This window comes from Carcharhinus amblyrhynchos, chromosome 3, assembly GCF_965287045.1.
Source record: "Carcharhinus amblyrhynchos chromosome 3, sCarAmb.v2.hapA, whole genome shotgun sequence".
Classification (NCBI taxonomy): Eukaryota; Metazoa; Chordata; class Chondrichthyes; order Carcharhiniformes; family Carcharhinidae; genus Carcharhinus; species Carcharhinus amblyrhynchos.
The window spans coordinates 117359974-117383837 of NC_137326.1; the positions used below are offsets into that span (position 1 = coordinate 117359974).

Here is a 23864-nt window from a genome sequence, read left to right on the forward strand (position 1 = left end):
TACAGTTTGAACTATAATGTTATTTCAGAGGTGTCATCTCATTTTGAAGTTTATTTATTAGTGTCACATACAGGCTTACGTTGGCTCTGCAATGAAGTTACTGTGAAAATCCCCCAGTTGCCACACCCAGGCTCCTGTTCGGGTACACTGAAAGAGAATTTAGAATGGCCAATGTGCCTAACCTGAACATCTTTGGATGGTGGGAGGAAACCGGAGCACCCGGAAGAAACTCACGCCAACATGGGGAGAAAGTGGAAACTCCACACAGACAGTGACCCAAGCTGGGAATCAAACCTGGGTCTCTGGGCTGTGGGGCAGCAGTGTTAACCACTGTGCCATCATGCCACCCCATTTTGTTGCATGCATTGTGGCATTATTTTTATAGCTTTTGAACAGTCAAATGCAGGTGAGTGCCAGCTGTCTACCCATTCTAAGGCATAGAGGATTAAGGTGATTTGTAGCCTAGGCCTCATTTAAATGAGCTTCAGGCACCAAATAGTCATCTCATAAGGATAGTATCAAAGCTAACTCAGTAGGGAGATTGTCACAATCCTGGTTAGGGTACAGTTTAAGATGGTAACACCCCAGATTCATTTAGTGAAGCTCAGAGCAGCACCTCTGACCCCTCAAAAAAAATTGCCTTTCCTTTCATGGAATCATAGAATCACTTCTTTGACTCTATTGCTGTTGAAACTGACTGGGGAGTGTAAGGTGCACTCTACGACCAGGTAAGTGGCTGGATTTTACAAAACCCATGGAGAATTGGGTTGGATATAGAGGTGGGTTGCTGAGAGGGCCATGTTGAGATGGCTCCTCAATGTACCCCTGGATGTGGTTTTTCCAGGGAAGAGCCGGGAACCAGGTTGGCTGCTGACTCCCTGGAAGTGAGCAGCAATTTTTCCAATTAATGCCACACTAAAGGATTGATTTGCATTGCCACTGATACTTTACCAAAGTCAGAGCAGTCCTCTTTTGCCATGTGCTGATGTCACCAGTTAAATCATGCTGGCCTCCTGGCTGTAAATGACAGGACCGTAGAGATAAAAGGCAACAGTCCCATCTGTGAATGGACCTGCAAAGGGGTTTCCCCTGTAACCCAATAACCCCATATTGATGTCTGATCTCTTTTAGTTCTTTCAAGTAAGTAGCCAAATGTTGAGATGCCATGTTGAGATGCCTTCACAGTGTCAACCAGGATTGAGATAGTACTCCTGCCTCTCAGTCAGTAGGTCGTGGGTTTAAGTCCCACTCAAGACTTGAGCACGTAATTTAGACTGACGCTTCAGTAGAGTACTGAGGCCGCGCTGCATTGATGAGGATGTTGTCTTTTGAATGAGATGTTAAACTGGTAGCCCATCCACCCTCTCAGTTAGTTATCCCTCGTCACTTTTCGATGAAAATCAGTACATTCCCTCTGTGTCCTGGCCAATATTTATCTATCTAAAGATTACCTGGTCAGTGATTTTGGTATATGTCTGTCTCAGGGGAGATGGACAAGGTATGTCACTTCTGTGATGAACATTGTTGTGGCTGCAAAGGCTGATTTATGAATAGCAGCCTCTTCCACTGACACTGATGAATAGCGTTGGCCCAAGGTCGACTGAAACTTTTGTCTTCTGGTGTGCTTTCTTTTCCACCACCTGGTCATTTCCTATGATCTCTGAACTTTACCCACCTTTCCTGACTGCTTGTCTCCAGGCACTATAGTCAGCAATGAGGACTTCCCATGCATTGATTCTGATCCCTTTCAACATGAAGTCTTTCTTGCAGACATCAATGTATTGCAGACATGTATCACCTGTGGGCATGCTTGCATGGAGCATGGCTTGGATTCTCCGGCCGTTCACGCCAGCGGGATTCTCTGGTCCCACTGATGTGAACGGAGCTTTGGCTGAGCACCAAATTCTCCATCCTCACTGGCAGCAGTGGCGGAGTGTGAAAAGTCAGAATATTCCAACCCATATCTTTGGAGACGAGGCCATCATCTATACGGCTCATGTAACCCAGCCAACATCCAAGAGGGCAAACGTGTAACAAGGAAGTTAGATCAAGGGAAGCCAGTGGACATGATTTATTTAGATTTCCAGAAGGTTTTTGACAAGGTGCCGCATAGGAGACTGTTAAATAAATTAAGTGCCCATGGTGTCAAGGGTAAGATCCTGGCATGGATAGACGATTGGTTGACTGGCAGAAGGCAGAGATTGGGGATAAAGGAATCTTCTTCAGGATGGCAGCCGGTGACTAGTGGTGTGCTTCAGGGGTCAGTGCTGGGACCACAACTTTTCACAATATACATTAACGATTTGAAGGAAGGATTTGAAGGCACTGTTGCTAAGTTTGCAGATGATACAAAGATATGTAGAGAGACTGGTAGTATTGAGGGAGCAGGGGGGCTGCAGAAGGACTTGAATAGGTTAGGAAAGTGGGCAAAGAAGTGGCAGATGGAATACAATGTGGAAAAGTGTGAGGTTATACAGTTTGGAAGTAGGAATGGAGACATTGACTATTTTCTAAATAGGAAAATGCTTAGGAAATCAGAAACACAAAGGGACTTGGGAGTCATTGTTCAAGATTATATTAAGGTTAATGTGGAGGTTCAGTCAGCAAATAGGAAGGCAAATGCAGTGTTAGCATTCATGTCGAGGGGGCTAGAATACAAGAGCAGGGATGTACTTCTGAGGCTGTATAAGGCTCTGATCAGACCCCATTTGGAGTATTTATTGTGAACAGTTTTGGGCCCCATATATAAAGAAGGATGTGCTGGCCTTGGGAAGGGTCCAAAAGAGGTTCACAAGAATGATTCCTGGAATGAAGAGCTTCTTATACGTTGAGGACTTTAGGCCTACACCCATTGCAGTTTCAAAAGATGAGGGGGGATCTTACTGAAACTTACAGGAAACTGCAAGGCCTGGATAGAGTGGACGTGGAGAGGATGTTTCCATTAGTAGGAAAAACTAGAACTAGAGTGCACATTGGACATTATGTCTAACAACCTGCTTTTGAGATTGTTATCACCCAGTTATAGTCGTAAAGATTTACGGCATGGAAACAGGCCAGTTTTTACCATTAAGTGAGTCTCAATTGCTCGCGCTTGGCCCACGTCCCTCTATACCAATCTTACGCATGTAACTATGTAAATGCTTTTTAAAATACAAAATTGTATCAGTCTCTACTATTGCCTCTGGCACCTCGTTCCAGACACTCACCACCCTCTCACCTTAAACCTACGGCCTCTAGTTTTAGACTCTCTTACCTTTGGGAAAAGATGTTGACTATCTACCTTATCTTTACCCCACATTATTTTATAGCCCCCTAAACCTCCTATGCCCCAGGGAAAAAAGTCCCAGTCTATCCAGCCTCTCCTTATAAGTTAAGCCATCAAGTTCCCGTAGCATCCCAGTAAATCTTTTCTGCACTTTTTCTAGTTTAATAATATCCTTTCTATCCAGTTAATGCTAACTTCAGAATTATCCCTGTCACATTCTGTTGTTTTGCTTCCCGCACCTTGGGGCGAATAAGACAGACTTTCATCCGTTTCCATAGCGAGGATTTTTCTGGAACAGGTCCTGCCACCAGAGCCCTATAGCTTGAGGGGTGTCACTCCACATCGAGCATGGCTGACTCTTACCATCTGCCACTGTCATGGGATTTTCAGCCTGCTTGACTGCATTGTGAACGCATCTCCCTTGCCCATTAAGTTCTGAGATGAGACTTGAACTCAGAGCTTCTGGCTCAGAGGTAGGGATGCCGTCCACTGTGCCACAAGATGTAGAGCAGTGTTATCTAACAGACGGCATGCGCTGTATCTGTCACTAAGTATTAACGGTGAAATTGGAGCTATGGGCTGCTGGGTGGGAACTGCTGATGGTTTATCAAATCGTATTACACCGAATACCCAGAAGGTAAAAATAGTTTGTTTGCAAATCTTTGTCTCATGGCATATTTAATCATTGAGTTAGCAAATCACTTTAAACAGAAATAGAAAACACTGACTGCAATTTCTACACTAATGTAATTAAATTCTGAATTTGCTATAATAAACTTGGCTGTGTTTAGGGAGCTCAGCTTTAGAAAGTAGATGAATGCAGAATGTTTCAAAGGCCTGGGTCAGCATATGTTTTTCTTTTCATGGGAGCTGGTTTGGTTCCTTACAATTCTATACAGCTGCATAATTAAGTGGTTTAATTTGTCAGTATGCTATGCGACGGAAGTAAACCAAGATTGATCCATTGTAAGTCTATAAAATAGAAATAACTGGGAACTGATTGGATCCATTGGGATGCTCCACACTCAGAGTAATTGTGTATTGATGAAATATAATGCACATAATGAAATTTGATTGAATGGTGGTTAATTCAATGTGATTCAATGACAACCTGCATTTATATTGCACTTTAGTTTGGCAAACTATCCCCAAAGCTTTCCTTACAATGATATGAATAGAAAGTGATTTGAATCATTGTGATTGCACAAAAATGAATGAGAAATAGTGTTTTTTTTTCCCATTGGCATGGGATAATTCTTCCCACTAATTATCCATTCTTTTGAAAGGTAATTGTAGAGAATTATTCCTGTTTAATTTTGAATTCTTTGTTTTTGTCAGCAATGGGAATAGCAGCACTTCAAGTAGTCTTGGCTTAGTGGATCTAGATGCCTATCAGGAAAGCCTCTCAACACGTGCTTTACCCAGGTTTGATACCATAAATCATCTTCAAAATCTAAAGTATGAAAATTATCTTTTAGCACCTCAGGACTTGTGAGTCTAAGCTTGTTATCCAAGCTGACATTCTGGTACATAGTAGATTAAGGGAGTGACAAGTTATTAAAATGTAATGGTTTAAATGATGACTAAAAACTCCATGCCGTCAGGGGAGGCGATGGCCTAATGGTATTATTGCTAGGCCTATTAATCCAGAAACTCAGCTAATGTTCTGGGGACCTAGGTTCAAATCCTACCACAGCAGATGGTGGAATTTGAATTCAACAAAAAAAATCTGGAATTAAGAATTTACTGATGACCATGAAACCATTGTTGATTGTTGGAAAAACCCATTTGGAAGGAAATCTGCTGTCCTTACCTGGTATGGCCTACATGTGACTCCAGAGCCACAACAATGTGTTTGACTCTTAGCTGCTCCCTCTGAAATGGCCCAGCAAGCCACTCAGTTCAAGGGTAACGAAGGATGGGCAATAAATGCTGGCCAACCAGCAATGCACATGTCCCACAAATGAATAAATAAAAACTTAGCAATGAATTTTGCCCTGACGAGCATTATTTCCACATTCAAATACCACAAAAAACAGATTATCTGGTTGCTCATCTGCTTGCTGTCTTTGAAGTGTTGATGGTACAGAATGGCTGATGCATTTGCCTAGATAGCAACAATGACCCCACTTCATGGATATTGATTGTACAAACTGCTTTGAGATATTCGCTGTGATAAAGCAGTGCATAAATGGAAAACTAATGAGAATGGAATGGAAGCTTATGAAAAATGAGAAGCACTGGCCTCCATATTCATGATGCACAAACAATGCTGAGAAACTTTTAAAAAAATACTCAACACTATAAAGTAAAAGAGACATGGGGCAAATTTTTCTGTTCCATCTGCTGCAGGATTCGTAGTGGATGAGGAGTAGACCATACTGAGGTCTGTTGAACTCGGGTGGGATTTTCTGGTTTCAGGGTGAGCATGATTGGAAAATCCCACCTAAAGTATTACAGATGGGATATTAGAGACGAGTTAAACAAATGTAACCAGCACTTTATCTGGAAGAAACTAATAAATGATCACTGCATACCATTTGGTGCATTGGAGGCAAATGAAAATATAATTTCTTTAAAAAATAAATCTATTCAATATAAATTTTTGTAAATGGTGAGAATAGGTCCACTTGCTACCCTGCTATAAAACTGTTACTGAACTAATAATCGAGAAAACAGGAGTTGCTATTCTTTTGGCTGTTTAGAATTTTAATTCAGTTTTCTAAAATTCAATGCAAGCAAATATGTCCATCAAGCTGTTGGATTGTCAATAAAAACCTAACTGGTTCACTAAGGTCATTCAGGCAGGAACGTCTGCTGTCTGGACCTTCTCTGGCCTAGATATAGTCGGGTTACACATCAACCCAGTTGATTTTTAACCACTCAGGAGCATAGCAAGTTTTTTTGTTCTATTGTGTTATTAGTAAAGAAGAAGGCTCGGCAGCACTCTTGAGGCAATTAAGAGTGGCAAATAAATGCTAATCCTGACACCACCAGGCACATTTTGAGAATGAATGGGTCAGACGCCTGTGCTGTAGTGATTCCATAGCCAGGTTTTTGCCAAGTCAGATTGACTCAGGAGCTCTTTAAATATGGCGGGGAAAAGCAATTTCAGGCTTCCCGCCCCCATTCCCATTTACCAGCTTAGGGTAAGCCTGCCCCTACACAGTACTCCCACTCCTGCTGGCTTGATTACAGAATTGAGAAATTTAATCCCCCCAGCAATTTTAATGGAATCGGATTCCTTTTCAGCGAAGGTATGAAATGCACTTGTTCTTAGAATTCTTTCATTGACCAGTTTTGAAATACAAATGAAATATTTGTGTTCTTTCAGTTTGTCGATAGATGTTCAGTAAGTTAGATTTTTTTTGCTGCAGTGTTGGAATCTCTGGTACACTAATCTGATGTGATTTAAATGCTCAGAGTCCAGTTGAACTAAAACCCTTCACCAGATGTCAGTTAGAGAGAAAAAGCCCCTAACTGCTCCCAGATAGCTTTGATTGGCAAACCACCTGGTGTTGCTTAAACAAAACTTAACATTTGTTTTAGAAATTTCAATAGGCTTCATTTTCGGTGAGCTGGAATGGTTTGCTATGACCATTATGAATGTTTAGCTGAGATTCAAATGGTCTAGAACATCTTATCTCAGCAAGGGGCTATATAGACATATTAATAGTTTTGAGATATTATTATTGAGAGTTGGGCCTATCACTCCCAGAAGGAATTCTGAGGCAACTACAAGGGCTGATGAGTACAGAGAAGGGCTGGGGGAAAGGCTAGCCTTGGTGTTCTGGTGATTATTTGAAACTATGAAAGAGAAGACTAAAACAAAAAAAGTCTTATAATCCTCACCTCCCACATACTCATTATGACCCACTCATGCCAAATCTTACCACCTCATGTTCTCCACCAAGTTCCTTGGCCTTCATACCCTCCACGTCAACCCATACTTCAACTCATCCTTGGGGACCTTTGTAACCCCTATGTCAACTTAGTGTCAACTCATGTCAATGTATGCCTTTACCTGCAACTTTATATCCTTCATGCTAAATCACCTAATACCCACCATGGGCAGACATCAGGATCCATGCTAAGATTTTAACAAAAGTATCTGATTGATAAACTTAGTATTTAAGAAAAACAATCTTGTTGGTAAAATAAAATCCAATGAATTACATTTGACTTCCTTTAACTCTTCATAAAAACAAGCATTTGTAATCATATTCCCACTTCAAAGACTTACAAGCACTCGGAGCTGTCAATCAAAGTATGAACTGACAAATGCCCCACTGTGATAACGATAGGTTTGAAATTATCATGCAACACTAATCCTATAATGATAATCGTCAGACTTATATCAACAAACATTGAAATTTCAAGCACTGATATTTGTTAACAATGCAAAAAATTGTTTTCAAAGATTTACTCCTGCTCTATCCCCATACTCTTGCTCTCTCCACATACTCCTGCTCTCTCCCCATAGTCCTGCTCTCTCCCCATAGTCCTGCTCTCTCCCTGTACTTCTCCCCTCCCTTCATTCCCTTGTCCTTACTCCACACTCCCACTCTCTCCCCATACTCCTGCTCAGCAATATAAGAACATTTACATTTATATTGCCCCTCAATATTTAGAAATATTTCAAAACTTTGCTTTGCAGTTCTGTAACTATTGTCATATAGAAAAACACAGCAGCCATTCTGCACCACCAGACCCATACACAATAATAAAGTCACCTGGTAATCTATTTTTTGAGGTAATTGTTTAAGGGAAGGATATTGACTGGGATATCGGGAGAGCTCTCCTTTATACTTTAAACATTACTATGTACAATGTCCAGGTGAAGAGGCAGACAGGAATTTCACCCAAAAGACAAGATCTCCAACATTGTCATGCTTCCTCGGAAGTGGGGGTTAGTGGGGAATAGGGGAATATATCTGGATGGCTCTCTGATGCATTCTGACCTCCAGGTGATTTTCCCGGGATGGGCAGGGAAGAGGATCACATGCCTGTTCCATGGATGGTGGGCAGCCAATTTTTCTAATTTATGCACCACTCAGGGGCTGTTTTGTGACTGTGCCAGTGTTTTACCACCAACAAAGCAGCCCCGCCATGTGCCAGCTCACTTGAGGAGCCATCCCCACACCTGTGACAGGTTAGTGGCCATTGGAACCAGACGCTCCATGCCCCAACGGCAGGGCTGTGGAGACAGCCACCATGTAGAGGCACCCTTTACCCTGCCAGTAATGTTCCTCTCTCCCTGTGGGGCTGAGGCCTGATTTTACTATGGGCTCTCTGGAAAAGTTGGCGAGTGCAGAAGTGACCAATTAGGAGGCTCCTAACTAGACCATGGCAGCAGGCTTACCAACAATATGGGCGAGTTCAAAACCCACATATAGGCCTGATGTTGGTGTCCCACACTTGCCTAGATAATCCATGTTTTGTGTTGTGGTTGAATCCTGGATAACAAATGTCCTGGTCAAATACAATTTACACCAAACTTCCCTCTGACTGTCAAATAATACAACCAAGTTCAACATTCATGGTTGTGTAGATAAGGGAGGGCAAGCTACAAACCAAAATAGGAAAATTAAACAACTATAAAAAGTTTGTATCGCTTTAAATGACAAAATTTGAAATATGTTGTACATAAACATGTCGCTTTTTTTCACTAGTGAAATCATAAGTGAAAAAGAGACAATGAAAGATAACCAAGAGAATTTGGATGGTAAGATAATACTTGTGTTGGATAATAGAACAATAACTTTCTAACTGCCAAACATTCTACATATGTCAGCATGTGCATTTTCTTTTCCCTCTTTCAGAACAAGCGTCTCAGTTCTCAACGGGTGCAGTCAGCTATCATCGGGACTTCCTTGTGCTGAACTTTGATCTGAGCCCTGAGTGCGTTGACTCTGAATTGAGAGCAATTTTGCAGTGGATAGCAGCTTCTGAGCTTGGTTTTCCAGTGATTTACTTCAAAAAATCCCAGGAAAAGAAGATTCAAAAGGTACATTCTATTTCCTTAAAGAAATCTACTTGTTGTTCTTATTGTCTGCTCCTCATAATGAGTCCTGCATCATATACCGTTTCCTGTGCAGGTGACTAACTGGTGAACTCCTGGCAGATGTGTCTTACATCTAACTATTAATAGATAGGCAACTGTGTATGTATTCCCTTTGGTCTCTGATTTCTCTTTCACTCTCTGTTGAACAGATCAATGTACTTCCAGTATTGAGTATTAGTGATAGAACCACCCTTGGCATCTATGCCTAAGCTAAACAATCAAATGAACAGCATAAAATGAAGAGTCTGGGTAGCATAGTGGCACAGTGGTTCGCACTGAACCCAGGGACCCGGGTTCAATTCCTAGTTTGGGTCACTGCCTGTGCCGAATGTGTATGTTTTCCACACGTGTGTGTGGGTTTTCTCTGGGTGCTCCAGTTTCCTCCCACTCGGGAAAACATTCTAGTTACATGCATTGGCCATGCTAAATTCTCCCTCAGTGTACCCAAACAGGCACCAAAGTGTGGCGACGAGGGTATTTTCACAGTATCTTCATTGCAGTGTTAATGTAAGCCTACTTGTGACACACTAATAAGTAAACTTTAAACATTAAAATAATAATAAATGCCAGACAATATAACTTTAAGGTGGTTTTGAAGAAGTGAAATCCCATATTAGTGATCAAAGGACCACAGCTTACATTATCTATGACATAATAACCATGATTTTACAGCAAAACTGTGTATTGTGATGTGGGGTATAAATTGAGGACTGGGAGCAGAACATTTCACTGTGGTGAGATTTCTGAGCAGGGCTGTGATGGGACATAAAAGTGGCATAGAAAATGGTCATCCTCACCTTCACTGAAGGGCAGGGCTGTACCTCAGGGCTGCTCTGTTCACTTGCCTAGCGATAGTTACTCAAACCTTGAGTTTCCTTACCACTTGCTTTCCTTCCTCCCAAAGGCTGGGAATGGGTGTTCCATCTGAATTTCTCTTTCCGTTTTCAGACTCCATTAAAATTCACATTAATGTTTACAATCCCTCCCCTCCCTCTCCTGCTGTCCTGCCAGCAGCCATCAATACCTACACCTGAAAGCTATGCAAATCAGTTAACCTCAGTTACAGGGGTGTGATTGGCACACTTCCATCTGAATCTGTTTAAAACCTGCCGAGAAGCAGGGATAAAACACTGGACTCCTTGATGAATCCATCTGTGATCCCGGGAGAGGTTCTTGTCGACATATGGGTCCTTTCCCTGTGTGTCCATTCTTCATATGCAAGATCAGATATTAATGTTCAAACATTATAAAGGTTGCAGGTGGATAATGAATTATGCTTAGGAACTGAAAATTAAATGTGTAAGAGGCTCTATGAGCTGATGAATAACTTCTTGCAGTTCACACTATTGGTATTCTCTAGAGATTCAGAGCTCTGCCTCTCATGTTATAAATATTCCAAGGAGTAGGCTTCTCTGGTCCCGCTGCAGTGAATGAAGATTTGGCCAAGTGCCAAATTCTCCATCCTCGCTGGCAGTGGCAGCGGGATGTGAATGGCCAGAGAATTCCAACCATATCTCAACAGGAACTAAAGCATCTTCCTTTAAGGCCAGCAAATGTGATCTTAAGAACCATTACAGAAATTATGTCTTTGAAAAGCTAAATAATCATCAAGGTGGAGCTGAGTGGGCTAAGGATGGGGCTACCTTTCCACGTGTTCCAAGGAAACTTCTGGCTCTCTACGGACAGTCTTGGTTGGAGAAGATTAAGTTGGACCAGAGCGCTATAAACCAATTGGTCGATGCCAAGGCAGACCTGCAGCACATCTTAAACAAATAAAAGAGTGAATTTGAAGATAGCCTTGGCTCAATGGAAGGGGTGCAAATGAAACTTAAAATTAAGCCAAATAGCCAACCATAAAGCCTCAAGGCGAGAGTGATGCTGTATGCAATTTGTCTGAAGGTTGAATCGGAGTTAGGACGACTTGTATTTTAGAACCTGTTACCACAAGTAACGGGGCCACACCAATAATGCCTGTCATGAAACAGAATGGTATAGCCTGTATTTGCGGAGATTTTAAGATGACCATCAATCCGGTGTTACGTGTGGATCAGTACCACTTCTACTGAACGATAATTTATTCTCCAGTCTATCAGGTGGGCAAAAGTTTAGCTAAATCGACCTTTCATAGGTTTACCTGCATATGAAGATTGTGACCAAATCACAACCCTTGCATACCATTGTTACCCACAAAAGCCTGTTCTGCGACAAACAATCACCCCTTGGAATTACTTAGGCCGCTACATTATTTCAGCAATCAATGGACCAAATCCTGAGTAGGCTACAATGTTATCTTGCCAATATTTGGATTACCAGTGCTAATGTCCAGCAACATTTGATGAACTTGGAATCTGTGCAACACCTTCAAGTGCATGGCCTGCCTGTTAAGAAATAGAAATGTGACTTCTTCTGAACCTCACTACAATACTTTGCTCCATTATCGATAACAAAGGGCGACACAAAACACCAAAAAGGATGGAAGCCATCATGAAAACTCCACAGGCAAAGAATGTGACACAATTAATCTCCTTTCTAGGTCTAGTCAATTGTTTTGGGAAATTCATTCCCAAGTTAGCTACCTTGTTGAAATCACTATATAATCTATTGTACATTAATAGTCTTGGCATTGGACATCCAAATACGAGGAAGCATCCCAGGCAGTGAAGGATACTTTTACAAAATCTTAGTTCATTTTAACCCAAAACTGACATTGCAACTCACTTGTGACACTTCCGCTTATGGAGTAGGGGCAGTTTGTCTCTCACATTTTACTTTCAGGAGTTACTATTGGTGGCCAGGTCTGGATGCTCAAATGGAAGAAAAGTAAAACAATGCCAGTCATATGTTTGAGTGAGGAACCATTGTCACCCCTTCACCCGTGGCAATGGCTAACATATTGATTTTGCTGGTCCATTAAAGGGGTATATGCTCTTGGTTGTAGTCGATGCACATTCTAAGTGGCCAGAAATAGTTGCAATGAAATCCACCAACACAGAAAAAAAACCATTGAGAAAGTGGAAGAAATCTTCACAAGGTTTGGCAAGTTGGAACAAATTGTAAGTGACAATGGGCTACAATCTAAGCTACAAGAATTTGAAGATTACCTCAAAGGGAGTGGTATCCAACATATCAGATCTGCGCCCTGTCACTCAGTTACCTATGGGTTAGCTAAATGATTTGTGCAATCCCTGAAACACGCACTGAAAGCTTCTTGAGATCAAGGTTCGTTAATCTGACATCCCAATAGCTATTTGGTATTCTACAGAAACACTACACGTGACCGTACAGAGTTCACTGCATTGCTATTCATGAAAAGGAAGCTGCAAACAACAATAGATATGTTAATACCCCAAGAGACATTGGCAATAGTGGAGTGAAACCTACAGTTGCAAGGAGCCAGAAGACAAGTGAATGCTAAATGATGCCTGTTTCAGCAAGGGGAGCGAGTATTAGCATGTAATAATACCATCCGGGAAAAGTGGGTACCTGCATTTGTCTTGGCTTAAAGTGGCCCCATACTGTAAACAGTCCAAACCGAGGATCAACTGGTTTAGGGATGTCATGCTGACCAGTTGCTGGCTACCCACAGTGGCTTGCCTGAACCACCTCGGGATGAACTGGCCTCTCTAGTTCCTGACATTGGGCCTGTTACTCCCAAAGCATCAGGCAAACCCGAAAGAATTAATAATCTTTTGGCTGCTGCCAATCCCTCTATGGGATTGATACTGTGGTCGCAGTATCATTCCCATAGAAGGATTGGCAGCAGCCAAAAGATTGTTAATTCTTCTTCCAATGGAAGAAATATCCATCAACGGATGCAACAAGTGAGGGCTCAGTGGTCTCCCAATTGCTTCTGCTTTTAATTGTGTTGCATTTAGTCAGGTTGTATAGCCTAAAATGTACTTAGATTGGTGATGCAATGTATGAACATTTCCGTGATTGATCAGGGGTGGGGGGGGGGGGTAGATTTGTTGTGTATTTGGGGAATTACTGTGTGTGGCATGGCCCCTTTAAGAGGACAGTCACATCATCATTCCATGATATCATCGAGGCCTCCACAGTCTGCTGGTAGTTGAGGATTGGAATCTGTATAGTGAATATTTAAAATAAACCCACTGGCTCTCGGCCTTTTGGCTATGATCAAGTGTAGTATCGACACCCTGCACTTGGTTAAAGTCATGAGGTTACATTGAGACTTCATTTGAAGCAATTTTTTTAATGCGGCATCTCAGCCTTTTGGCTAAGATGCAAACGAGATCAAGCCTTGGAGACGGTGCGATGCCTACTCCAATCAGCTTGGATCATGTAGATCAAGCCCAAGACAGGAAGTGGGAAGCCTGTCTTGTCAGCTTGGATCTGGAATGTCTCACTTCTTGAGACTTTGAATTGGACTTTGATGGAATTGGATATATTAACAAATATAAACCTGCCGGCTGTGTATCTTAAAACTTATGTGGACCTCCTGAATGGAACTGATGTCTTGTACCACCCCTCAGCCACCAATGACACAACAGGTTGTTTGCAAGGTGATCAAGGGTTGGTTTTTTGAGAGGTGTGTGATGGTGATAGATTTGAGGAAGAAGGGGACAACACTTGAAGAAAGGGAATCATTTACAATATCAGCTAAGATGGGGACCGGGGAAGAAGTTGGGTGATCAACAGTTTAGGGGGAATGGGATCAAGGAAACAAAAAGTAGATCTCAGAGAAGACATGAAGAGAGATAGAAGAGAAATTAGAGAAACATGCAAATATTGGTGTAAAGCAAGGGGGAAACATTGGCTTCTAATAATTTAATTGTTGGAGTCTACATGTCTAAATGCTGTTTGTGCAGCTTCCCTTTATGGATATTGGCTACATTACAACAGTGTCTAGATTTGAGCCAAAAAAAAGGCAATTTATTTACTATAAAGAGCTATAGAATACTCTGAAGTTGTGTAAGTTCTATAATTACTAGTATATCTTTCCTTGGTAGTAAACTACGTCAATAGGTAGATGGAAAAAAAACTATAGTACTGGGAATATAGAAAGTATAAATAAAATGATCACATTCTAATGACTGTTAAGAAATTACTGGTAAATTGTGTCGAATCCCGGCTTGGGTTTGGGTCACTGTTTGTACGGAGTCTGCACATTCTCTTCATGTTTGTGTAGTTTTCCTCCGGGTGCTCCAGTTTCCTCCCACAGTCTGAAAGACTGATTAGGTGCATTGGCCATGCTAAATTCTCCCTCGGTGTACCCAAATAGGTGCCAGAGTGTGGCAACTTGGGGATTTTTATAGTAACTTCATTGCAGTGTTAATGTCAGCCTACTTGAGACACTAATAAATAAACTTTATAAAAAAAAACTAGAAATAATATTATTCAACTTTCTATCACCTTGCAGTGAGGTGTTTCATTGCAAAGCAATGTTGAGCAATAACTGATCTCTTCCAAAAGAGAAAATACTGGAAAATTTCAGCAGGTCAGTCAGCATCTGTAAAGAGAAGAGAGCTGACATTTTGAATCCATGTGACCTTTATCAAAGCTGGTTTGACAAAGGGTCATCTAGACTTGAAACATCAGCTCTTTTCTCTCCTTACAGATGATGAGACCTTCCAGCATTTTCCCATTTGATTTCAGATTCCAGCATCTGCAGTAATTTAACTGATCTCTTTGTTTGGATTCAGTTTTTAGATGTTGTCCACTCTGCTCACCAGAAAGCCTGGAAGCTCAAAGATCTGTTTCTTGCAATCCTGCAGTATTGTAAAGTGCAAGAGGAGGGAGAAAGCCTTCCAACAAGAAGTCTGTTTGACTGGCTTCTTGAATTTGTCTGAAAGACTAATTTGCAAGTTTGACTTTGTAGGCGAATAGGTATAATAGTCAACTTTTGAAGTTGATTCTTACGACTATTTTAAAGCCAGTCTGTGTTCTCCTTGAAGTGATCAATCATACATCATGTACACATGGAGCAAACCAAGCACTACTGTACACAACACGTGAAAGCTATCAGTTGTCCCTGAGTCAATCAGGAGCAATTTTCCAATTGCAGATTTGACTTACTTCTCAATGATTATGTGGATAAACATGCTCTTTCATCACCAAAGCAGCTCCACTGTGGTAATGGACTTGCAGTCTACACGTCTAAGATGTGAATGAGCCACACAGTACAAAGTTGAATAAATTGTTACCTTTTATCTGATGTGTACTGTACATGTGAAGAAGCTGGCACTGACATACACAAGCCATATTGTATCAGACAACAACAAACTGTCAGCTTTTACCAAGTGTGTACTGTACATGTATATTTGTGTGGCATGTATTTAGGGCAGATTTGGTTAGCATTTTGAGAAAATATTTTTGCAATCATCTTATTAAAATTGTATAATGTATGTACAGTGAGCATGTATGTCTATACAACCAATACTTAAGTTAGTGTATAGAATGGGCTAATCACAATTTTAATTATTCTGCTGCTTATTCTGTTGAAATGTTTATACAATATAAAGACAAACATTCAAACGTAAAATTGAAAAGTGCCGTCTATCCAAACCAAAATGCACAGTTAGAATTGGAACAAGTTCCTGTTAGCTCTATGACAGAGACCATATTTTCTGGCAATGCAAACAAATAAATGTGGATCAATCCACTTGGAAACTACACACTGATTGATCCATCGATATTTCAAAGTCTATCCTCATTTTTGGGGGAATAAAATCAGTCACATCTTTAAAGCTGTTGAATCTGACATTTAAAGAAAGACTTGCATTTATATAGCACCTTTTGTGACCACTGAACTTCTCAAGCACTTTACAGCCAGTGAAGTACTTTTGAAGCGTAATTCACTGCTGTAATATAATGCAGCATATGGTTAGCACAGCTGCCTCAGCGCCAGGGACCTGGGTTCAATTCTGGCCTCGGATCACTGTCTGTGTTTGCATGTTCTCCCCGTGTCTGCATGGGTTTCCTCCGGGTACTCCGGTTTCCTCCCACACTCAAAGATGTACGGGTTAGGTTGATTAACCATGGTAAATTAACCATTAGTGTCAGGGTGAACAATAGGGTAAATATGCAGGGTGACGGAGAAATGGCCTATGTGAGACTGTTACTAGTGGAGTCATGATGGGCCAAATCTGCTTTGTAGGGTTTCTATGATTCTAAACAGATGCAATAAACTCCCACAAACAGCAGTGTGATCGTGACTAAATAATTTGTTTTCGTGATGCTGATTGAGGGATAAATATTGGCCAGGACACCTGGGATATCTTCCCTGCTCTTCTTCAAAATAGTCCTATGGGATCTTTTGTTTTCACTTGAGCAGGCAGTTGGGGCGTCTCATCCAAAAGATGGCACCTCTGACAGTACAGCATCCCACAGTACTGCATTGGAGTGTCAGTCCCCATTTTCGTTCTCAAACCCTTGTTGGTGGGTCCTGAACTCAGAATCTTGTGACTCGGGCAAGAATTCAGAGCCACAACTCTTTGGACAGGTAAACCATTTCAAGTTTCATCAGTGATGGATGGAGAGATGAATACATATCCTTGTGCAGTTTCCATCTGGCCCAATAATTTTCAAGACAATAGTGTCTTTAAAATATCCAATTTTGAAAAGCACAAACCTAGGAGATCAGAGGGAAGCTTGAAACAAGCCACGACTCAATAAAATCTACTGTTCATTACAGACAAATATTCAGGCTGAAAGATCATTTGGATTATGTATGAGAAATATGGGTTCATTTGTAACACTTTGTATTAGTTATTCTGTTCATTTTTGTCAAATCACTTTTTTTGTTATTACAATTTATTTACACTACCATACTGAAACAGTAGAATAGAACAGTACATACGTTCCTCAAACTCCCACTGAAGTCTTGTATAGGATCTAGTACTTTACTGTGTACTGTAGTGTTACAAAAGTTTCCTGATTACTGTAAAAATTTATCATCACACATATCCACCTCCTTCACATTTTTCCATGAAGCTGAACTCATCATGGATGTAACTGAAAATAAATATTGATTGAATGTGTCTGAACTGATTGTTTTTCTGAATTGTAGAACCCTTCTTCCCCTTCTCAATCCTTTTTTCTTTGTCTTGGAAACACGACTTACTAACTTTATTGGGGGAAAGCAGATTTATACTAACTTACCCCTTATATTAAAATTCTGACAATTGTAGTATTTGCAAGAATTGGCAACCACTTGTTAATATAACACACTATAATTGTTTATTTACAAGCAGATAACTATATACAGAGTAATTCAGCAATATTAACACTTCAGCTTTAGGATCAGTTTCAGCTGCATAAACCTGTGCTCTGCAGTGAGATCCCTGCTCTCATTCCCCAATGGGCAATCACCACATGATCCTCAATGTCCACTCCTTAAAGGGGCCAGGTGCTACACCGTCATGCACACTGACTTTTGAATTATGACAACCAAACTGTCAGCCAGCTCTCGTGGACTGAAATTCCATGGCATTCCCACCTGTTTGTGGCCATTTTAAGGATTTTGATTCAACAGGCTCAAAGAAGATCTTCTGTCCATCTGTTACAAGATAAGTCAATGACTGGAGTGGGACCAGTAGCAGGCAATCCTGGTCCCATTCCACAATAATCAGCTGGTAAATTGCACCAAAGTAATGCCCTCTTATTGACACTTAACACAGGCAGGATTAGTGCCAGATTCTTCGCCCTTTACTGGCCCTGATCAGAGTTACATTCTTCCATTGTGCTGGATAGGTGTGGGCATGTGTAAGAAAGACTTCCATTCATCTAGAACCTTCCATGTTTTCAATGTCCCAAAACACTTCACAACAAATCAAGTACTTTTGAAACATAGTCAACGTTGTGATGTATAAATGTAGTAGCCAATCTGTGCAAAACAAGCTCATATAAACCAGTATTTTTCAAAGTGGGGGTTGTGCTCTGCGGGTACTTTGTGGGATTTTGAAAAGTGGGTTGCCAAAAATGATCACTAAAGATCACCTGACCATTTCTAAAAAATTTTCTCACTGGGTAAACTTTCTCTGCCGTCGGGTACATGACTACGTGGCAAGAATAAGCATGTCAGTGTGCCCTGTATGCATCAACATTTTAACATCACAGTGGCGATGTATTTTCCCATCATAAAATCATACAAGAAAATAAACTATATGCATTTCTGATTTTTTTTTGTTGTACCCCAAATTTTCATCAAAGTTCTACTGACTACAAGTAGTAACATGCTTCTGGAAAGAATAAAAAAAAATTATCTTCAACTTGAACACTTTGCCCAATCAGCTTTGCATGCAGAACATCAAGGGCTGCTATTACAAATGCACGTTCCCAGCAGAGGTCCTTGGTTGGTGATTCTGCCTAACGGGAAATGGCGAATGAGTTCCTTGTGCCTTTTGCCCTCCTTAATTTTGATTGCTTTTTGGCCCTTTGGCTAAAATCAAGCATCAGATCAAGCCCTCGATGGAATGCATTGGCTCATCTTGGATCTTGTTTGTCTCTCTCATGGGGACCTTGAATTGGATTCAATTGGAATTTGAATTTGGATTTTGGAGCAAGCAAGGAATGGATTTGGGTTTGCCCAGTCCACTTGAGTTTGCCCAGTCCACTTGGCTTTGCAACTCTAAGGATGAAGTAATTTTTTTTCAAAGCCTACCACTTCTTAATGTGAATTGCAAGGTCTCCTGCACATATTCATAAATATTGAATCTCAGTGGTATCCACACTCTAATTAGCTTTGGATACCATTGTGTACAGGAATAATGAAAACTGCAAGACAGAAGTGAAGAACTCCTGGGTACAATTTTATTTGTAAACAAATTGAAGAAAGTTTAGATGCTATGGCGGAATACTTCAATGTAATTGTGGTACTTTATAAAAGCATTCAATTTTGGTGCAACAACTCATGATGATCAAACATGAACAAATATGTTTTTTTAAAGATTTGCAAAATTCTGAACAGTTAACACTTGTATTATTAACCACACTAAAGCTTAAACTTACAACAAACCTCATTAGAAAGAAACAAAAATCATGCTACGATTTTACACAAGCTATGTTGTAGTCAGAAATGTAGCTCACACTGTTTAAGATGATCCTCTGACAAGCTTGCAATAGTATTTGTCTGTTCACAACAAAGAAACTGAACATATTGCTTAGATTTCTTCACAAGTCCTTCTTTGAGACAATAAATGTCTTGAATAATAGATTCTCACCTATAGCATTCTCATCCAAGAGGTTTTTCAGTATGAATTTATTAAGTGGCTTCAGTGACTCCATCTTCATTCACCGCCAAATCCTGCAAGTATTATCCTTGCTTCCTGTATTACAATAAAAACAAACTACATTTAATATTTCTTACTCCAAATAAGCCCCTGTTTAAAAATTAGTTCTGGACATTAATTGTACTCTTTTGCAAGTGATTTATTTTTGAACTTGCAGTAATTGACTTCACATACAAGTTGAATGCCCTTCAGTGCACACTGAAAAAAGACTAGTCTACTTGCGTCACAGACTAGGGGTAGACTAGTGACCCCTAAGTCAAGAATAATAAAAACTAAAGTTACAACAAACAATGGCCAATATTTAAATATATATTATGCAGTAGCGAGTGATTTGAAGAATGCAATCTAATAAAGATTGCTTGTCACAGTGGGTCCATCTGAAGCACCAACCTTTCCAATGTTGATCAAGTTCACATGGAAAAGAAAATGAAAGACCCTGTGTTTATATAGCATCTTTTACGACCACCAAATAATTTATAGTTTATGAAGTACTTTTGAAGTGCAGTCACTGTTGAAGTATAGGAAATGTTCGTGGTCAAGAAAGATAGAACGCTCCTGTACTCCCAAGAAATTTGTTATGCTTTCTGGGGATACAGAAGGGAATAAAGAAAATAACTCAGAATCATACAGTACAGAAAAAGACCATTCAGCCCATAGTGCCTGCAACAGCTCTTGGGAAGATCTACCAAATTAGTCCCACTCCTTTTCTTTCCTATAGCCCTGCAATGTTTTCTCTTCAGGTGTGTACATAATTCGCTTTTGGAATTTATTGAGCCTGCTTTCACCATCAACTCGTTCAGGAAAATACTTACATTAATGCTATTCAAGTATCATTTCACACACTACCTGTAATGATGGCATTTCCTTCGTAGTTAAAAGCACATGAGAAAATTTCATCAGTGTGGCCTTCCAGCACCTGAAGACATTGGCCTGTGCGAGGATCCCAAAGCCTGGACGTCTTATCAGAACTGCCTGTAAGAATGCGACTACCCTGAGGATTGAAACAAATCTGACAAAAGCATTGTAGGATTAGAACTTATTGCTTTCATGTCACTGGAAGTGCTCAGATTACCTAAAATACTCTATTGTAACAATGTTACTTTTATAGTTAAAGTGCAAACTTTGTCAGTTCTAAATATGATTTTTAAAAGTATGATTGCTTAGCTGTCTTTGTTCCTCAGAGGTGTTATATATGCCACATGTTTAAAGTAAAATCTGATATCTCTTCATCTCAGCTTACATCTATCTGGGAAGACCAACCAATAATGCTAAGAATTTCTTGTCAAGCAGCATTCTGTTCCTTGTTTGCAGAAATCAAACTGATAACAGGAACCTACTGAGATGCCAGCAGTGCATCAGCATTGCACGCCCAATGCTAGCATCAGCTGTGGTGAGCCATTGATAGAAAATGAGCACTTCACTGGTTACAAGAGGGTGGGAAATTTCTGTGCTTGTATTCTGAGTTAACCAGTAGAGGTAAGTCATCTTGTTGGGGATAGTGAATGGTCCTGCATTCCTATTCTTCCTGACTCCATATATACAATTCCAACTGCACATATGACAATCAAAGCACCCCAGATAACCCTGGAGTCTTCATCAACCAAGGGATTCCACTCCATCAATATTCAAACTCTTCTGAAAACACAAAAGAAATCATGCATGTGTGCACAAGATACCCAAGAGCTGCTTTTATCTTGCACCAGTAGAGGTACTCTGAGATATTCACAACTCAAAGTCATGTGAATCAATTGGAGACAAGAGTTATCCTCTGATGTTCTGGTTCATAATACGCATGAGGAACCCAGACAATGATGTCCAGGGGAGATAAAAGAGAAGACAAATGAGCAGCAGAGCTGTGACAGATCAAGCAATCAGCATGTTGAAGAAGCATTTCAGGTGCCTCAACACATGTGGCAGTGTCACTCAATATGCATCAGGCCTAGTAGCAGTAATGAACTATCATTATGCAGTGTGGATAACATTACACAGCAGCAAGGACTGGTGTTCTGGGGGAGGAAGTGTTGAGTGCATTGTCTCTTCAGAGGACAAAGTGAAGCAACATGATACCAGAGGAAGGAGGGTGTTGTGGCAAGGATATCAGCAGCCACATAGTTAGCTGGCTGGGATGGCTTGATTCCAACACACTTCACTTAAATGGAGAGAATGCAGCCATCAGGCAGCCGTATTCTGAACCTATTTGGCCTGCCCCTGACCTTCAGTAAAGTAAAGTTTATTTATCAGTCACAAGTAAGGCTTACATTAACACTGCAATGAAGTTACTGTGAAAATCCCCTAGTGGCTACACTCCGGGGCTTGGTCGGGTCAATACACCTAAGCAGCACATCTTTCAGATTGTGGGAGGAAACTGGAGCACCCGGAGGAAACACACAGTGTAAAACTGTCATACAATCAATGTAAAATTAACAATCTAATCATATTCTTGTGCAATTCCTACTCTTCCTTTTACCATACTCCTACATAGTGTTACTCCTGTGACTTTAGCACATGTAGAGTCAGGCTGCTCATATCCCTGCTCTGATTGATCAATGCTTATGGGCAACATCCTCTCAGTTTTGGAGTGCAGAAAGAGACAACCTATTGCAGCTGTGCAGGGCCAGGAGACAGCATCAGAATGAAGAGGGGACCAAGGGATCAGAAGAGGAACATTTTGAGCAGAGTTCCCACTTTCATTTCCTCTTCCTCTATCTTCCCTTTCATTACCCACCCACACTTCTCTTCTAGCAATGAGTTGGAGAGGACCTTGCTGTTCCTCAGTGATGTGCTCAGTAGTGTGGCCAAGGTTAGGTTTTCATCAATCCTGTTCAAGTTGGAAATCTGAGTGTACAAGTCGTGGTAAGGGTCAGCATGCACCTGACTGACCCCCAGTCTGATGCTCAAGGGAGAAAGTCAGTCTTTCATGCATTTAGACATCAGCGCAAAGGCCTGAAACATCATGGCATTTATACTACAGACAGTGTGGCAGGAAAAACATAAAAGAAACATATCTAAATGGTGAGAGCTTGTAGAGGTCTTAAATGCAGAACTAGTGCATGAATCGCAAAAGGTTAGTTTACAGGTACAGTAAGTAATTAGGAAAGCTAATTGAATTGCAAGAATTGATTACAAAAATAGAGGAGTTATGCTTCAGTTATATAGGGAATTGGTCAGACCATGTTTGGACTATGGTGCACAGTTTTGGTCTCCTTACTTAAGGAAGGGTGTAAATTAATTGGAAGCAGTTCAGGGAAGATTTACTAGACTAATATCTAGAATTGGAAGGTTGTCTTATGAGGACAGGCTAGGTTTGTATCCACTGGTGTTTAGAAGAATAAGAGGCAGCTTGATTGAAACATACAAGATCCTGAGGGGTCTTGCCAGCAAGGACGTGGAAAGGATATTTCTTCTTGTGGGGGAATGTGGAACTGGAAATCACTGTTTGAAAATAAGAGGTCACACATTCAAGATCAAGAGGAGAATTTTTTTCTCGGTGGGTCATGTGACTTTGGAACTCTTTTTCTCATAAGGCAGTGGAAGCAAAGCCTGAATGTTTTTAAGGCAGAGGTAGATAGAAGGTGAGATTTCCGCCCCCCCCCCCCCCCGCCGTGGTATGCTTCACAGCAGCAGGACGCAGTGTGCCGTTCGCTGGTGGTGGGGTCTTATGGCCACTGAACACACCCCTCACCACTGAGAAATCCGCAGTGGGGGTGCACCTAATCATGTACAGCACAGATGGAAAGGCCGACAGAACCTTACTCATTTCCCATTGCTGCTACAGAATTATATTCTTCACCAATGGCCCCCAGTGCTCAGGATATACATCCAGCTGAGCAGAACTTGGAAGGTCCTGCAGCTTCCAAAAGAAACCCTTCATTAACCTTATTTCTAACACCTACTCACGCGCACTTGTGAGACATATTGTGAGAAGCCACCAACCTACTTTCCCTTTATTTTCATTTTGTTGTGCACAGAATATACATTTAAGGGCAAGGCAATTTGTTTGCCCAGCTGCATATGTACAATGTGCCTAAAACGACCAATTTAGCTCATTCTGCGCATAAAAATCTGGGTTAGCTACACAGCTAAGAGAAAATATTGCAGATCTACTGAGGTGTGTGTATCTGAGCTGGTGGGTACATGTGAATCTTGTGACAGTCCATCCTCAGCATGAGCATCTTCTTTTGAGGAGTCTTTACTCTCCTCTGGTACCACTTCCTATGGGATAAAGGGTCTATAGGAAATAAAAGTCGTGAATTAGAACTGTCAAGGTTTCAGGGTAATAATTCAT

General features: G+C 40.9%; 2 protein-coding genes and 1 non-coding gene across 5 annotated transcripts in view; 2 read left to right on the top strand and 1 right to left on the bottom strand.

Annotated features, from left to right (window-relative positions):
- Window positions 1-17281, top strand: part of sphkap (SPHK1 interactor, AKAP domain containing) — a 381850-nt gene extending 364569 nt beyond the window's left edge. For all 3 annotated transcript variants that reach the window (XM_080185826.1, XM_080185829.1, XM_080185827.1), the window contains 4 exons: window positions 4604-4690; window positions 8938-8990; window positions 9088-9272; window positions 14993-17281. In XM_080185826.1, the coding sequence (XP_080041952.1) occupies window positions 4604-4690; window positions 8938-8990; window positions 9088-9272; window positions 14993-15139 (472 nt within the window). In that variant the 3' untranslated portion in view covers window positions 15140-17281. The remainder of the gene's footprint in view (window positions 1-4603; window positions 4691-8937; window positions 8991-9087; window positions 9273-14992) is intronic.
- Window positions 13441-13640, top strand: LOC145341612 (U2 spliceosomal RNA). Its single transcript, XR_013886386.1, has one exon. It is a non-coding gene; the product is annotated as a U2 spliceosomal RNA (small nuclear RNA).
- Window positions 17282-18954: 1673 nt separating the features above from the next.
- The window catches only part of daw1 (dynein assembly factor with WDR repeat domains 1), a 54403-nt gene continuing 49493 nt past the window's right edge, over window positions 18955-23864 (bottom strand). The window contains exons 12-13 of the mRNA XM_080186480.1: window positions 20426-20588; window positions 18955-19615 (exon numbers count right to left, since the gene is read on the bottom strand). Of these exons, the coding sequence (XP_080042606.1) occupies window positions 19581-19615; window positions 20426-20588 (198 nt within the window). The 3' untranslated portion in view covers window positions 18955-19580. The remainder of the gene's footprint in view (window positions 19616-20425; window positions 20589-23864) is intronic.